The 18743-nt window shown below is 38.5% G+C and overlaps 1 protein-coding gene across 1 annotated transcript in view; it reads right to left on the reverse strand.

The window, feature by feature from the left end:
* Nucleotides 1-18743, reverse strand: part of NUF2 (NUF2 component of NDC80 kinetochore complex) — a 30622-nt gene extending 11879 nt beyond the window's left edge. The window contains exons 1-6 of the mRNA XM_081322766.1: nucleotides 18312-18743; nucleotides 11266-11389; nucleotides 4892-4966; nucleotides 3709-3785; nucleotides 2852-2913; nucleotides 1978-2075 (exon numbers count right to left, since the gene is read on the reverse strand). Coding sequence (XP_081178892.1) covers nucleotides 1978-2075; nucleotides 2852-2913; nucleotides 3709-3785; nucleotides 4892-4966; nucleotides 11266-11388 — 435 coding nt within the window. The 5' untranslated portion in view covers nucleotide 11389; nucleotides 18312-18743. The remainder of the gene's footprint in view (nucleotides 1-1977; nucleotides 2076-2851; nucleotides 2914-3708; nucleotides 3786-4891; nucleotides 4967-11265; nucleotides 11390-18311) is intronic.

Consider the following 18743-nt stretch of genomic DNA (forward strand, 5'->3'; position numbering starts at 1 on the left):
ATTGTTAGCTTGTTTAGCAGTTCCTGGATTTGGGGTACAGATTGCTTCTTGATCATTAGTCTAATGTTAATCTTGGTGTTCTCTATTCCTCTGGATGTTGATTCCTGGTGAGAAGAAATGTTTTGGTCTTTTTGTTCCCTTTTTGTCTCATTGTCTCTTTTGAATGGTATATGAATAATTCTTCTAAAAAGTGGTATTATCTTTGCTTGCGTACCTGATGCCTAGATGATTGATGAATTCCAAGTGGTAATCTAGTTGAGGAGTCCTTGCTGGTCTCTAAGCTTGCTTGTTTTCATGCAGATATTTCATTACCCCTTACAAGGTAACATCATCAGTGCTACTAAGGAATGCTGTTTGCTGTCAGTTTATATTCTCGTGTCTTGCCTGTCTGTGTGGGTGAGGGCAGTCTTAGGAATTTTTTTGGTTGGGCTGTTTACTAATGGCTCTTTGGCAGTTTCTTGCTTGGGGTATTGCTTACTTGATTGTTGGTCTGAAGATGACCTTGGAGTTAATCTGTGCTGATCTGAGTGCTGATTACAGGTGGAGAGGTGCTGGAATCTTTTTTCTCTTTTGGGCTGGTTAATGGTCTATTTTGCATAGCCTATTAGATGTTGTTAATGTCTATATGTCTATTGATGGCTGATTTGTCAGAGTGCCAGGCTTCTACATATTCCCTAGCATTTTTGGATTTGGCCTGGTCAAGGTCAAGTAAGCAATACCCCAATCAAGAAACTGCCCAAGAGCCATTAGTAAACAGCCCAATCAAAAAATCCCTAAGACCACCCCCACTCACACAGATAGGCAAGACACCAGAATATGAACTGACAGCGACAGCACCCCTTACTAGCACTAATAATGTTACCTAGTTAGGGTAATGAAACTTCTTCAAGAAAACAAGCAAGCTCAGAGAGCATCAAGAACCCCTCTTTTCAACCCCAAGCTACAAATGGTTCTCCTTCATTAATAATCTAGTTATACAATTTTTTAGTTTTAAGAATAAACATAACTGATATTATAGGCAACATGAGACAGCAGCAGCTTTGCAATGTAAGATAGTTTTACTACTGAGAAAAAAAGGAATGGATCCAGATTTTACTTGGCCCTTTTTCTTGCAGATTTATATATCCTTTCACCAAAAAGCTACATAAGACTCTTCTACTTTCTTTTGCACTTTTATCTGTCAGGAAGGTTGCAGAACAAGTTAAAGGTTAGCTCAAGATCATCAAATAAGTTTAACATTATTTAGGTAAAGGTAAAGGTTCCCCCGCACATGCGTGCTAGTTGTTTCCGACTCTAAGGGCCGGTGCTCATCTCCATTTCAAAGCCAAAGAGCCAGCGCTTGGCCGGCATGACTAGACGCGAAAGGCGCACGGAACGCTGTTACCTTCCCACCGGAGTGGTCCCTATTTTTCTACTTGCATTTTTACGTGCTTTCGAACTGCTAGGTTGGCAGAAGCTGGGACGAGTAACAGGCGCTCACTCTGCTACACGGCAGTTGGGATTCGACCCGCCAAACTGCCGACCTTCTGATCGACAAGCTCAGCATCTTAACCCACTGAGCCACTGCGTCCCTAGTAACATTATTTAGAATTTGACAAATACTAAAGTTTGGCTTTTTGTTGAACTGGCTGAATTTGTAAACAGCCCAACTAGTATATATTGTTTCTTTTAAAAAATACTATTGAAGTTTTTATTTAATATAATAAAAACTAATAGAAATGAAACTAGAAGCAAAAAGTAATCTCATGCACATTCTAGACAAGGGTAGCTAAACTGTTTACTAAAGTGGCACCAAAAAAAATCATTAAATGCATTTAATCACACATGATGTATAACAGATTAACATCTAGAAAGGTAACAATGTGAAACAAAAGATGCAAGAAACTGGAAGAAACTTTCTGCAATACACTATTCTCAATTTGTCAGAATTATCATTTCTGAAGATCTGACAAGGAAAAAAACAAAAATTAATCTTACATGTGCACTCTGGATTTCCAAGTAGACTTCACGCCGTGAGTTACAGAATAATAGAAAATTAAGAATACCACTCAAAAACCGGCTTGTCTTCTTTGCTTCTACAAAATGAAACAGTTAAAAGACACCCATAGTTTAATAATTTTTTCAGAGAATTATAAGATTTAAACTCTTATCTGTCTGAGAACAAATCAACCAAGAGATGACATCTGGCAACTAAGGAATCAATGAAAATGTTGAGTGTTTATTGAACTGTGTACCAGAAATGTACTTTAAATTATTTCAGATAAGTTGTATTGGGAGCTGATCACATCTGAATGCAAGTCTCATGCATATGAACAAAGGCAGGTACTGCAGAATGCTGACATTCTTCTTTGGTATTCATAATGAAACATATAATTGAATTTGTAACCTTTGCATTTAAAAATCCATTCCAGATTTCTATTTTTATATCTAATTTAATACTTTAAGACTTTTTAAAGAGGAAGGTGGCTTGAGTGGCTATTATACAATTAAGGATCTAATTCATTATCAAACCACTGCAAAACATCCAGATGTTTACAGCAAAGAATCTCATTCAAATCTATTTTGGAATTCATTTCTAAGAACAGTTGTTTCCAATTCTGAAATTGAACATAGGTGAGGCTAGGATTCTGAAAGTTTCATACAAGTGTTTGTTCTGATATTTTATACAAATTAGAAACTTTGTCAACTCTTTCATATGATTTTACTAACCATTGCTCTTGAGAAAATTAATACTGAAATGTAAACCTAACTATAAAAAATAAAATCTAGCGAGCCAGTTTCGGGTAAGTAAAAATATATGACCCTTTGAGCTATGAAGCATACACAAACCAAAAAATTTTGTAATGCTTACTTGGATTTATAAGGTCTGAAATGTAGAAGTCATTGATAAGACAGATCGGGAAAAACCGCTGCCTGTCAAAAAATTTACATATTCTTTAATTAGATTAGTTACACTATTTACTTCACCACTATAATTCACAATGTAGTTGTTTCCTTGGTATTATATTGTATAGGAAAATAATAAAGGAAACAACTATAACCAGAGTTTTAAATGTTACAGAATAGTGCTGCAGAGTCCTACTATTTTAATATTCCCTTTGAATTAAATGAGTTATTCATTTTTTAAAATTTTTAAAAGCAGAAAGTCTAGGAAAAATATGTTAATTACACTGTAATACTACATGACAACTTACATGTTAAAAATATAGATTCTTTTTCTGTTAGTACTTATATTTATTGAAGTCTTCCATCAGTTCTCAGGTGTTTGCTTGAACAAAGTTACCTTTGCAAAGCAGTACAGCACCAAAAAGAATATGAATCTTTGGAGTCATTAAGTTCTATCAGTATGTATAATTACAGAACAGAAAGGCAATGCTGCATTTCAGACCAGTTAAAACAATCACATGATTCCAGAAATATTCATTTGGTTTAAGGTGTACCAGGGAAATACTGTTGCATAATCTGGGATACATTTTTACTTTAAAATCTAAAGCAGTATAGTATATACTATATAGCTCTAAAAATAATATAATCAATTTCACTGAACACAAAATGAATTCTTTATACTTTTATTGCCACAATAAAAGAACCATCTAATCTAGTTAAGTTTTTTAATAGCAGAGAAACACACTCCCACATTCAAATTCATACAAACGAAACTAAGCCACAAAGAAAACCAAATATAAAACATGATTTCAGGATACTTACATATTAATAAATAGATTTCCTATGGGTAGAAAGCCTTCAAAAATCTGAGGATATGCTGTTTCAAATGCCACTGGCATCTAATTGAAGAAAATCAATAAGGAGTAACTAATGAAATATATATTTTTTTCATCCAGTTCCTCTGATAATATAACATTCATTTATAGCAAGCTATCCATGTATAGTGGGGTATCACAGTCCACATTTTCACAGGACTGTGTACCCCTCCAATAAGTTTCAGGACTATACATTTAATTCCAGAACACTGTAATTTTACAATAATCAACTGCATAGGTACTGCTTTAATCCATCTTCAGAAGGGTATAGAACTAGAGTTTGATCATTATTCCATTTCTAGTAAATTATGATACAAATCTTCACCTACTCATGAGGAATCTAAAAAGTCACCACATTGTCTAGATTCTTCATTTATATGTTAACTATATATCTATAGATTAATTAGATATCCCTATATTAACTGGTGAACATTCTATGCTCTAAATATAAAATTTTAACAGACAAAATTATATGTAGAAACAGCATATTCTTAAAGGAACCAAACTTTGGAAAACACTCTGGAAAAATTCTGGGAAGTTGTTACTAGTCAGGCTATACACCTACTCATGCTTTTTATTTGCTTTCAGTTTAGTGTCATGTATAAACTAGATTACAACAATGGGCTTAAAACCATCTTTAAGAAATTCTTGGGTTCCTGTGATGTTTAAACCCAGCATAAAGCTGTCATTACTCCAGAACAGCATGCAAAACAATTTCATGTTGAATAATCCAATGAAGTGCTTTAGCTCTCTCATTTACTATGAAAAAAAGAACCATCAGGCAGAGAGAAGGCACATGGAACCACATTTATCTTGGATAACTAAGCCAGGGAAAACTTGTATAATTATTTGCCAGCCATCTTGTGACTTAGGAGACCATATGTTTTTTCCCATCTCCACAAACTGTAAAGATCATGATTGCCAGATATGGAGCTATTAATTTATTGCAATAAACAAAATTCATGGTAGCAGCTTAAAGACCAAAGATTTTGTGTACTGTCAATCTTAAGACAATAAATATAATAAATCTGTTAGTCTTCAAAGGCAAAGTAAAACAATATAGGGAACTACTAAAATTCCACCTCATTCCAGTTTCAATGCATTCCCCCCATGACTTAATATATTCTTACCATGTAAAAATGTTCCACACGGATTCCATACACACTTTGCAAAACTCTTATGAAAATCATATGCAATATCTCAGGCTAAAAAGAGAAGTACAATTTAACATAATTTACAATAATATATGAATTTTATTTTACATAGAACCTATTTAGTTTGCTTACACTACCAGAGTGAGAACTCTGCAAAGTTCAAGATACGTTCAAGGCAAAAATTTAAAATACGTTAATGTATATTAAGAGTGCATTTTTATATCATTCCTGGTTACAAAATTAACCCTGTGGGCAAATAAAATATTCCTAAATCTTCTTCACGTCTAATTGTGTAGCTGATGGAAAAAATACTTAAATTTACAGCAAATGTAAATATAACATTCCACATTTTTTTAACAGACTGGAATATGCTTTCACTTAAGAGGCTGAAAATTACTTGTCTACAGTAGTGGCCAAAATTGTGGAAACCTTTTGGGAAAAGTGTACAGTGGAAATGCTACCTTTGGTTAAGTTTCCACCAATTTTTCTTCTAATTTCTTTATAACTGTAGCCTTGTTCACTTAATAATACTATTTTACCTCGCTTTCTGGGCAACCAGTCAACTCTTTGCATCATTACTTTAATTTTATTACGTTTTACAAGCTCACTAAATGAAAGAACACAAAAAACCCCAACCATCTTAATAGCAATCACATAACACACTGATAAATGTCCTCCTCTCAGCTTCAATACATGACATCAATAACTGAATCCTACTGTGATCTGATTGGCTCGCTGCCAAACCAAGATGACACATGATTGGCTCTCTAAACACTCATGCTCATTGGCCACAGTCAGATGAAGGAAAGCTACCTGATATCAACCTAAGCAAGTTGTGCTTCCTTTTTCTGGTTATGTGGCTATAACTTTTCATAGAATACAGTACAGATAATTGAACAGACTTTGTCGCATTCCATTCCATTGATATATAATTTTATGGAACTACTCCAAAAAAAAGTGGTATTAGCCATCAAACCTCAAAAATACACTTTTCCCAAAAGGTTTCCACAATTTTGGCCATTACTGTATCAAGTCAAGTTTAGGCATTGTACTGTATTTAGAATGTAAGACACAGCATTGTGAAGACCCATTCAAAGCCATCCCTCAATATTGCAAGCTCAGTTGATGACTCAGTCATTCTTAGTTCAACCTACTGCACAAGATTATTGTTGTGAGAAATGCCATTTTAACACAAGGAAGAAAGGAGAATGTCTGGCAACTCTAAGTTCTAAGGTTCAACTGTTCAGGAAAGGACATATTCTAAATAACTGCTGATTGCCCACTGCAAGTCACTGAGTAACTGTTTTCTTTAATTAGAAAATTAATTAGTAAAAATTAATTATTTTAATAACATTCCTCCTACAGGCAGGTTCCAGAGAGTGGGCTCATTGGACAAAAGAACATGGAGAACAAAAGGATGTTTGCCAATGAAGTTTGGTAAAGGAATTCTCTAACAAATTTTCCTTCTAAGTGAAGAGTATGGATTTCTGAGAAGTGAACAAGAAAAAAATTAAAGCTTTGATTGCTAGAGCCAATGAAGAAAAGTAAGATCATTGGAGAGAAATCTATAGTCATAATATGTCACACTTGTGATTCTTGGAGGGAAAAACTGATGACTCATTAGCAGTACTTCATTAATGAAAGATGAAGATTTACCATATAAAAAAAGGAGGGAGTACCATATGAGAGGGGTGTTAATATATATGAACAATAAATACAGACGTAACTTGGAAGTCAGGAGGAAAGAATTGGAGAATGAAATTAAGGAAAAAGAAAAGGCCCTAATTTTGAATCCATCGGATGTGAAGATTAAAGAGGTTATTAATTTGTTAAGAGGACAATTTGATAAGTTGATGGCTGATCAGGTGGCAACTAACCTACGGTTTGCTAGGCATAATACTTTTTGTAATGCCAATAAACCAGGTAGATGGTTGGCCTACAGGTTAAGGAAAAAGCAAAGGGCTTCTAACATAGATAAAATAGAACATAAAGGTAAGGTTGTGTATCAACAGGATCTTATTAAGGAAGCCTTTGTGGACTTTTATTCCAAATTATATGCTAAAGATAAGATTAATGAAACAGACATTGACGTATATCTGAAGAATGCCAACATCCCGGTTCTTACACAAGAACAAAAGGAAGAGATTAATCAATTGATAACAGAAGAAGAAATTCTTTTAGCAATTAAGCAATTGAAGGTGGATAAAGCGCCAGGTACTGACGGACTGACTGCGGTCTATTACAAAAATTTACAATCGGAGGTGATAAAGCCATTAAGGGAATTGTTTCAGACAATTCAAAGGGGAGGAGGGGTGCCTCCGTCCTGGAGAACTGCTTTTATTTCCCTGATTCCGAAGGAAGATCAGGATGTTACTCAAGTAAGAAATTACAGACCAATATCACTTTTGAATACGGACTACAAGATATTTGCTAAGGTTTTAGCTAATAGACTGATGAGGGTTTTGCAACAGATGATTCATGGGGACCAAACTGGGTTTATTAGTGGTAGACAAATGAAAAATAATGTGAGGCATATAGTTGACTTGATGGAGTTTTTGGAAAGGAACAACCAGATCCCTGCAGCGTTGATCTTTTTAGATGCTGAAAAAGCTTTTGATCAATTGGATTGGTAATTTTTGATAAAAGTTTTAGATAAAATGAATTTTGGGGATAAATTTTTACAACCAGAGCATTATATCAAAAACAAACTGCCCGAATAATAGTAAATAATAGTTTGACTGCAGTATGCAATATTGAAAAGGGCACAAGACAAGGGTGTCCGTTATCACCTTTATTATTTGTTTTAACATTGGAGATATTATTGATTAAAATACGGAATTCGGAAAAAATTAAGGGTATTCAAATTAGAGATCAGGATTACAGACTGAGGGCGTTTGCAGACGATCTGGTTGTTACGGTGACCCAGCCAGAAAATTCTGTTGTGGACCTGATGGAGATAATAATGCAATATGGGAAGGTTTCTGGATTTAAGGTCAATGTACAAAAAACTAAAATACTAGCCAAAAATATGACAGCATCGCAAAAGGCCCTTTTAGAAGGGTTAACTGGATTTGAGATTGTTAAAAGAGTTAAATATTTGGGGGTGTATTTGTCACCCTCAAACGCAAAGTTATATAAAAATAATTATGAAAAGCTATGGGGAAAAATTCAAAAAGAATTGGAGAGTTGGGAAAAATTGCAATTGTCTCTATTGGGAAGAATTGCAGCAGTGAAAATGAATGTCTTGCCTAAATTTTTATTTTTATTTCAAATGATACCTATTCTTAAAAAAGATTCAAATTTGGAGGAATGGCAACGGGGTATCAATAAATTTGTATGGGCAGGGAAAAGGCCACGAGTTAAACTTAAGATTATGCAGGATACGCGTGAAAGAGGTGGTCTTAAAATGCCCAACTTTAAATTATATTATGAAGCTGCTGCATTGTCAAGGATAAGTGACTGGATTAATCTGACACAAGGGAGATTATTAAATCTTGAGGGCCACGACTTGTTATTTGGCTGGCATGCATATTTATTGTATGATAAGAAGGTAGATAATGTGTTTAAAGTGCATATTTTAAGACAGGCATTGCTGAGAGTTTGGAAAAAATATAGACATAAGTTAGATTACAAGATACCGTTGTGGGCAATCCCGAAACATGCAATAGAAAATATAAACGTTGGCTTCAAACATGATGTGACTACATACAAGGAGATCTTAAGTTTGGAGAGGAACGTATGGTGTTTGAAGCCGTATAATCTTTTATGAGATGAGAAGATTGTTCAAACTTGGTTTCAATATGGTCAATTACGGGCCAGGTGGAAAGAAGATCAGAAAATTGGTTTTTCAATGACTGATGACAATTTGGTAAAGCAAATTAGAAATCAGGGTCCAGCACATATCAAACGGATATATCTTGCATTGATAGAAATTGATTCAGAAACAGAACTTGTTAAAGATTGTATGATAAAGTGGGCTCAGAATATTCAAGAAGTTATCACAATGGACACGTGGGAAAAGATTTGGGTGAGGAACGTAAAATTTACACAAGCTCAAAACTTAAGAGAGAACTTTTATAAAATGTTTTATAGGTGGCATTTAGATCCTAAAAAGCTTGCAAGTATGTATCCGAATTATCAACCTAAATGTTGGAGATGTGGTGGCGAAGATGCAACGTATTTTCACATATGGTGGACCTGTAAAAAGGTTAAGGCTTTTTGGATTAAAATCTGGTGGAATATGCAGAAGATATTTAAGCAAAGGATAAAGTTTTGTCCGCAATTGTTCTTATTGGGCATAATTACAGATACTACTGTTGTGGACACTAAGTTGATGTTGAACTTAATTACAGCAGCAAGACTTTTAATAGGTCAATATTGGAAAAAGGAGGAACTTCCGACTATAGAAGAATGGACTCTAAAAGTTTCTGACCTGGCGGAAATGGCAAAGATTTCGGCTTATTTGAAAGATCATTCGCAACAACGTTATATTATGGAGTGGAAAAAGTGGATTGATTATATCCAGAACAAATATGGGACTAAAAAGTTTCATTTAGCATTTGAATAAGTTTCTTTTTTCTTTTTTTTAGGTTATATTAGTATTGCTTGTAGTCATTTCATATGAGCTAGAGTGCGATAGACTTAATGGTTTATGGTTGTTAGCATATGGTTGTTTATGACTGATTTTACTTTTATACCTTGTATTTAGCTCTGGGAAGTCGGGGAGGGGGGAAGGGGAGGGGGGAGGGTTAGGGAGGGCTAGGAAGGGTTGGGTGGGGGGTGGGGGGAGGGATTGTTAAAGATAAAATGTATTGAAAAACTTTTCAATAAAAAAAAGGAGGTAGTACTAAAAAGCGTACAGAGGAAGCAACTGGCTATAAGTATACAAAAAAAGAGCAAATACAGTAAATGGAACTGACAATCAAAAGCAAGAGATGTAGAATTCTGTACTCAAAACTGAGGAAAGGTTTTCAAGCCTTTGTGACAAAAACAGGTTTTGGCTGTCCACGAGAAAAGACATTGCAAAAAAAAAAAAGGAGATAAAGTAGATTCATGAAGAGCAGAAGGGATGACAAAGAAAACTTACATTGGATCCAGTAGCCTAAACTCCCTTTTCATCTCATATAATCATAACTCATATCAAGTTTTAACATCTGGTGGCTAGACTGTTAAACTGATGAATAATGCAGTTCTCTGGCACTGTCCTCCACCGCAGGTAGACAGGATCTATTAGATTGGTCCACCCCAGGCAACTGATGTACACCTTTGGGCTCCAGAGTAAGCTTGGGATTGTGTCTGAGGATATGCTGCTAAATCCAACTGAGGAATGAGAGGGTTGCAGAATATCTTGATTGGATCACACCTGGGGCCTCCCCTAACTCAAGGATCTTGGAAGTCTTCCTGACTTATAGAATAGTTGAGGGAGATGAAGCAGGTGAAGCAAAGCCTGAATTGCTGGAGATGATGCAGTGCGAATCTTACTGAACATCTGTTAAGGACTATGTTATGGTGATAAAGCAGAAATCGTTCAACCCAATGGATGTAAAAAAAATGTCCTTTTTCCTTGTGACCAAAAGGCTTCTGATTTTTTAAATCCACTGACAGCTACCCCTTTCTAATAATCCATATGAAAATAAAGGGATAATTGTCACTGGACCTAAAAAGTCAGACCTAAGTTTCCCAGTGATTCTTTAGAAATGCATGGTGTATGGGAAGAAGCAGGAAGTGAAAGTTTTAATGCAGGAGGGAAATATGATTTAAGTCACTGAAATTTGGTGGGTTGAAATGCAAGACTAGCATGCAAGGATTGAAGGGTATAACAAATAGACCAGACATAGGGGAGATATGGTGATATATGTGAAATACATACACATGTTTAAAGATCCAGGAATCTTAACACAATGGTTCAATGAAGAGCATTTGGATAAGAAAGAGAAATAAAAATTCTATTACTAGGGGTGACGTAGGCAAATTACAGAATGCTAAACCAAGATTTGTTAATAGATACCATTCCCTCCTAAATTAGATTGTAGAACTTTCTTGGAGACAGCATTAGAGATTTCATTAATATCTGTTAACACATCTGTTGAATCTCAAAAATTAGTCTTTCTAGTGTTTCATTTCTCCAGAAGATTGAAGAAACAAGACCATAAGTTTTAGACACAAAGCCAAGAGGGCCAGTCTCTTTCTCTCATCCTAGGCAGCAGGCAATGGCAAACAACCCCCCAAAAACCTTGCCAATAAAACTTCAGGGACTAGTCTAGGCAGTTGTCAGAAGTCAAAAACTGACTTGAAGACATAAAAAAACCCCTTACATGAGTTCCAATTCCACTGAATATAAAAACTCTTACCTTCACGTTTGGAAATAAATCACTTTTTGAAAAGTTTTTAGCCTCATTTCCACTCAGTAAAGAGTTGCGAATGTGTACCACAATGTCATTGTCACTGTATCTTGGAAAAGTACAATTATCCATCCTGCAAAACATTAAAATATTATGTAAATGTAAAAAATTGCATAAGCAAACAAATCCTTGTGTGTAGCAACACTTGGCCAATCTTGCCTGAAAAACAAAAGGGACAAGTACAAAAAATGGAAAGAGGGACACATAACTAAGGCAGAGTATCAGCAGATAGCCCAAATCTGCAAAGATGAAGTCGGGAAAGCAAAGGCTCAGAATGAAAGAAGCTTGCAATAAAAGTCAAAGATACTTGGGAAAAGATTTGGGTGAGAAATGTAAAATTTACACAGGCCCAAAATTTAAGAGAGAACTTTTACAAAATGTTTTATAGGTGGCATTTAGATCCTAAAAAATTAGCAAGTATGTATCCGAACTGCCAGCCCAAATGTTGGAGGTGTGGTTGTGAGGATGCAACGTATTTTCATATATAGTGGACTTGTAAAAAGGTTAAAGCTTTTTCGATTAAAATTTGGTGGAATATGCAAAAGATATTCAAGAAAAGGATAAAGTTTTCTCCGCAATTGTTTTTATTGGGTATTATCACAGATACCACCGTTGTAGATATTAAATTGATGTTGAATTTAATTACGGCAGCAAGACTTTTAGTAGCGCAATATTGGAAGAAGGAAGAACTGCCGACTATAGAAGAATGGACTTTAAAAGTTTCCAGCTTGGTGGAGATGGCAAAGATTTAAGCGTATTTGAAAGAATAATCGCAACAGAGATATACCGTGGAGTGGAAGAGATGGATAGATTATATTCAGAATAAATATGGGACTAAAAAGTTTCACTTAGCATTTGAATAAGTAGCGGATTTATATGATGTATAGTTAGCTTGTAGTTATTTTATTAAGAGTTAAAGTGTGATAGAATTTAATATCTTATTGTTGTTTGCATATTTTAGATTATGTTTGTTTGTATTTTTATACCCTGTATTTAGCTCTGGGAAGTAGGGGAGGGGGGAGGGGAGGGGAGAGTTGGGGAGGTTTGGGGAGAGGGAGGGGAGGGGTTTTGTATTCAAAAATGTACTGTAAAACTTTTCAATAAAAAAGTCAAAGATAATAAAAAAATGAGTTAAGCAGTTCTGCTTTCTCTCTGCTGCCTGTTACTTCCTTACCATCTTCTCTCTTAAGTGGACTTACTGTTTCCTTGACTTTTTTTGTTATTTATATTATTTCAACATATAAATAATAGGCAGCAGAGAGAAAGCAGAACTGCTTAACTCATTCTTTGCATCAATCTTCATGCAGAAACTATAGCCCAACCTACCAAAAACCTAACTGTAAAAGACAGACTAGAAATAAAAATTAAAATAAACAAGAAAATGGTTAGAGAATACCTATCTGATCTTAATGAATATAAATCGCCAGGACCTGGTGGATTACATCCCAAAGTTCTGAAGGAGCTGGCAGATGTTATCTCAGAAGTCAGAACCATTGTACCATATCTTTTAAAAATCCTGGAATACCAGGGAATTACCTGAGGATTGGAAAAGAGCTGATGTGGTTCCCATTGTCAAAAAAAGAGACCCAAGAAACTACAGACCAATCAGCCTAACATCAATACCTGGGAAGATACTGGAAAATAAAATTAAAAACAGATCTGCAAACATGTAGAAATAAATAAAAGTTATAACTAAAAGCCAGTGCAGATTTGTTAAAAACAAATCATGCCAAACCAGCGTCATTTCATTCTTTGTCAAAGTAACTGTATTAGTAGATCAGCAAAATAGTGTGAAAATAGTATACTTAGACGCAGTGGCGTAGCGTGGGGGGGTGTAGGGGGGGCCGGCCGCACCGGGCGCAACATCTGGGGGGGCGTGCTCGCACTCGCAGCTCTCTGCCCCTGCCTGGCTCACTCACTCTCTCTCACTGCAGTGCTGGCTGTGCGAATCCGATCCGAGCCGCCGGGTCGCCGCCCTCTGTGGAGGGGGGGGTGCAAATTACTTGCCTTGCCCTGGGTGCTGACAACCCACGCTACGCCACTGCTTAGACGTCAGCAAGGCATGCAACAAAGTAGATCACAGCCTGCTTCTTGGTAAGCTAGAAAAATGTGGAATAGACAGCATAACCAACCAGACAGATTTGTAATTGGCTGACAAACCACACTCAAGAAGTCCTTAATGGTGCTATGTCTACATGAAGGGCAGTAAGCAGTGGCATACCACAAGATTCTATCTTAGGCCCAGTACTCTTCAATATCTTCATAATTTAGATGAGTTAGATGAGGGAATAGAAGGGGAACTCATCAAATTTGCAAATGACACTAAGCTGGCAGGAATAGCCAACACCCCAGAAGTCAAGCTCAGGATCAAAAAAGATCTTGACAGACTTGAACAATGGATCCTATCCAACAACATGAAATTTAATCTAATTTAATTTAAGCACAAAGAAGAGCAACTAAGATAATTAAAGGCCTGGAGACTAAAACATATGAAGAACGGTTGCAGGATTTGTATTTGGCTAGCCTAGAAAAAAGGACTTAGGGTGGACATGATAGCAGTATTCCAATATTTGAGAGGTTGCCACAAAGAGTAACAGGTCAACTTATTTTCCAAAGCACCAGAGGGCAAGACAAGAAACAACGAATGGAAACTAATCAAGGAGAAAAGGAACCTGGAATTAAGGAGAAACTTCATAACAGTGAGGACAATTAGCCAGCAGAGCAGCTTACCTTCAGAGGTTGTGAGTCCTTCATCACTAGAGGTTTTGAAGAAGAGACTAGACAGCCACTTGTGTGAAATAGTATAGGTCTCCTGCTTGAGCAGCAGGTTGGACTAGAACAGGACTTTTCAACCTGTGGTATGCAGCACCTGGCTGGTGGTACACAAGCCCTAGCTAATTGTTGTGGGCGCTACAGCTGATACAGCCACCCAGAAGCACAGATCAGCTGTAGCCCAGCACTGATCCTAGAGCTTCAGTTAGCAAGCAGCATGTTTTCCAGAAGTGCAAGTGAGCTGGGCAGGAGCCCAGGATTGGTGTGTAGCTACAGCTGAGCCGCACTTCTGCGGAGCCACCCAGAAGCACGGATCAGCTGTAGCTGCACACACCGATCCTGGGCTCCTGCCCAGCTCACTTGCTTAAGGAAAACATGCTGCTTGCAAGTTGCACTGTCCTGGGAGGATCACGTGATCCCCTTTTGCAACCTTCTGAGAAGCAAAGTCAAGCCGGATTCAATTAAACAACTCTGGGACTAACAACTGCAGGGATTCACCGAACAAACATGGCAAGAGAAATTCATGAAATGGAGCAAAACGAGGCTGCGAGCATGCGTGCAAGGCTCTCAGCGACGGCGGCTTTTGTGTGAAGCTTGTGGTGCCGCCACTGCCAGGCTCGCGGCAATGCTACCACCAGCGCTAGGATCGTGCCATGGTCCACAGCAATGTCGCCCAGGTGCAAGGATCGTGCCACTGCCCCCACGCAAGGATCACGCCGCAGCCCGCAGTGATACTGCCCCGGCAGGAGGCTCACACCACTGCCTCTGTGTGAGGATTGCTCCGCGGCCCACCTGCCGCTGACACCACCTGCACAAGGTTTGCGGCAATACTGCCACCCTTGTGATATTAGTGGCACTGCTGCCGCCCACACAACACTTGCAGCAACGATGGCACAACGGGTGAATACACATGCACATCCGCACTTCTGGGCGGCTGTATCAGCTGTAGCCCGGCACTGATCCTGGGCTCCTGCCCAGCTCACTTGCTTGCAGAAAACATGTTGCTCGCTAAGTGAAGCCCCAGGATCAGCGTCAGGCTATAACTGATCCTGGGGCTTCACTTAGCAAACAGTATGTTTTCTGCAAGCAAGTGAGCTGGGCAGGAGCCTAGGATCAGTGCTGGGCTACAGCCGCCCTTCTTTCCTTCCATCCCTCCCTCCCGCTGTCCTGCGCTACGCCACCCAGACCCCAGCCTGGTTTTGGCAGGCAGTGATGCATTCTCACCACATGGAGTGGCCAGGCGAAGTGAACCAAAGGCATCACGGCCCTGCCTGTGCGCGCACAGAGGAGAGCGCATGCTTGAAGGTGGCTGCGCGCGCACCCCTCCTTTGCCCGGGGTTGTCGCCCTAACAGAATACATCAAGAAAACATCTCAATCAAATGCAATGCAGATTATACAGCTCCAGACAAAATAACAGATACTGTCAAATTTGTGTACCTTTTGAAGATATATATACAAGGGATTTCTCTCAATCTAATTTATGAGCCAAAATAGAGGAATTAAATTGGAAAATCAGAATTCATGGAACGAGTCCACTATCTTTTATCGTGCAAAGTTACAAGAGTTGTGAGTTTTCTTGGGAAAAGATTTTGGAAATTGTTCTTAAATCAATTTAAATCTTATAAGTTTTGTGGGAAGTCAGCCCCCATCTTAAAGAGGCAGAAAAGCATGCCCAGTTTTTTCTTAATAGCCCCAAGACTTCCTCTCCCAAGCAGAAACCAGCTCTGTAGAAAAGCAGATGTAAACCATTCAGGAAGGTTGACACTAGAAGATTAAGAAGACAAAGACACCTAAAATATACATACCCCACCCAAACTCTAAGACAGGACACAATAGGATTAACCCACAGATGCCAAAGGGCACACTCAGACTCATGTCAAAATACATGACACAGGAAATACAAAGCCTCAAACAGGAACAGGAAACAACCTCAAGAGCCCCAGGGGGTATAAAAACCCACTCTCTACATGTGCTCTCTCTCTTTCTTCCAAAGCCATCTTTTCTGTCTGGCACTCTTCAATAAACTACAACCTTCTTTCTAAAGCAGTCTCCATGTTGTTTATTCCCAGCTTGGAATGAACCATGAAGAAGACTTTTCCTTCAACAGTTTACTTATAAGTTTAAATTACTAAGTAAAAAATTGCTTTAACATTGTATAGATGCCATTTATTTCCGCTTACGAAGCCGCCAGTTGACATATTTGATGATATGAGAATGGAGAACATTATATTAGTCCATGGAAAATGCTACTTTGAATTAGATGTAACGGCCAAGTAAATTCAAAGCTTTATTTCAAAGTTACTTATTTAAGCACTTTATGCTTTCCCCTTGGCTTTATGATGATTTCATAAAAAATAACCAACCCAGAATGCAATAGACTTAGAAAAGCCTATTTTGAAAAGACAATCCAAGTTTTATTACATTAAAAAAGAAAACTCAACATGCTATTCCTACTAATCGTAATCCCAATGCTATATCCCTGTATGCTGTATAACAGCTGCTTGATAATCACCAAAAGGTTACTCAGTTAGTAGAGGAAATTCTTAAGTTGCCTCAGCAAGTTCAGATAGCATTATCATCCCTCAGGAGTCTCAGGGGAAAAAAATAGCATTGGGGCACAGGGGCTTGTTTCTAAAAACTTCAAAGCCTCTTGCAGTTCCTATGCCAGACAAAAAGAAACTAGAGCAGACATGTCAAACACAAGGCCCGGGGGCCAGATCCGGCCCGCGAAGTGGTTTCATGTGGCCCGCGAAGCCATCCTGGAAACAGTGAGGGAACGGCCCCCACTGCTTTGGCCCTGGCCCAGAGACCCTCCTTCTGCCAGAGACCCTCAGATCTGTCCCACTCCTGCCCAGGCCCCCATAGGCACCCTTGATGCGAACGATGTAGAGCTGGCCACGCCCACCCAGTAGGCCATACGCACTCTAGCCATGCCCACCCAGTAGGCCACGCCCACCCTGGCCATACCCACCCGGCCCCCTGAGGGCAACCGCAATGCTGATGTGGCCCTCAATGAAATTGAGTTTGACACCCCTGAACTAGAGAGTCAGTGTGGTGTAGTGGTGAAGCTGGACTAGAAAGCAGCAGATTGTGAGCTCGTCCTCCCTTGACCAAGAGAGTTGGCTGGGTGACTTTGCCGTAGTCATTGTCTCACCGTCAAACACACCTCAAAGGGTTGTTGTTATTGTTGTCACTGCAGTATTTATTTATTTTATTTTAATTCCATTTATATCCCGCCCTTCTCCGAAGACTTAGGGCGGCTTACAAGCTTAGCAGTAGCCTTCATTCTATGTATAGGTGAGAGTATTAAAGTATATTTGCCCCCTTGAATTATATATTAAAAAGTTGAGGTGAAAAACCCACCTGTGAGGAAAATAGGAGGCAGAAGTATGTTTGCCACCTTGAGCTGTTCCAAATTAATGTTACATTTAATAACAGCAGCTAGACTTTTGGTGGCACAACATTGGAAGAAAGATGATTTACCTACAATAGAACAATGGACACTTAAAAGTAATGGATGTGGCTGAAATGGCAAAAGTTTCAGCATATTTGAAAGAACAATCACAAGAAAAATATATTTTGGAATGGAAAAGATGGATTGATTATATTCAAAACAAATATGGGACTAAAAATTTCAAATAGCTTATGAATATTTTTTTAACAATTATAGATGTGTTATTATAATTATCTTAGTTTTGTTATAAGGGAGTTAAAGAGTGGAAGGTTTGTTCATGTTTTAATAGATATTTCGCATATGTTTGCATAAGATTGTTATATATAATACCCTGTATTCTGCTTTGGGAAGTCTGGGTGGGGGGAGGGAAGGGGGAGGAGGGGGGGGTTATTATTAAATTTTGTAAAACTTTTCGATAAAAAAGGGGAAAAAATAATAAAGGCGGGGTAAAAATTAAGTAAACAATAACAGTTGCGGGTTACGGTTGTCGAAAGAAAATGCGTATTTTGAGTTTACGTAAAAGAGCGACTTCTTCACTTTCCATCAACCACCAGACGACCCCCATCGTTAGAAGCGCTACTGCTTGTCCTCCACCAACCTCACCCCCCACCCCCATCCCGCAACCCCAAGCCGGATCCTCCCAAGCAAGTTTAGGAAAATACAGCCATCCTCTTCAAGGCACGGACGCCCATTTGAAGGGCGAAGGCTGTTCTCTACCCCTTTTCGCAGGTCACGAAAGCCTGGCCTCCCTGCCGGAGTTGCTCTTACGTGGAGGCAGCCTCTCTTCCTTCCCCGGAGAGAGCTACGCTGATAAAAACCACGGACGACGGTCGAGCAGAAGGAGGAAGCTCTCAGCAATCCCCCCCGTTACCCCAGCAAACGGAATGCGCCTTTCGAATTTGGCGGGAGCTCCACCCCCTTCCCGTACGTAACGTTGCGTTGCGGCGAAAAGGCTGGTGGAGAGGTTAGGAGTCTCTTGGCTTTCGGCCATTTCGTTGGACTGACGAAAGCCTTACGCTACCGGGGACCGTGGAGGGAGCAGAAAGCCGCCTGCCGGCTGCTCCTCTTCTTCTTCTTCTTCTTCTTCTTCTTCTTCTTCTTCTTCTTCTTCTTCTTCTTCTTCTTCTTCTTCTTCTTCTTCTTCTTCTTCTTCTTCTTCTTCTTCTTCTTCTTCTTCTTCTTCTTCTTCTTCTTCTTCTT

This window comes from Vipera berus (genome assembly GCF_964194415.1).
Source record: "Vipera berus genome assembly, chromosome: 3".
Lineage (NCBI taxonomy): Eukaryota > Metazoa > Chordata > Lepidosauria > Squamata > Viperidae > Vipera > Vipera berus.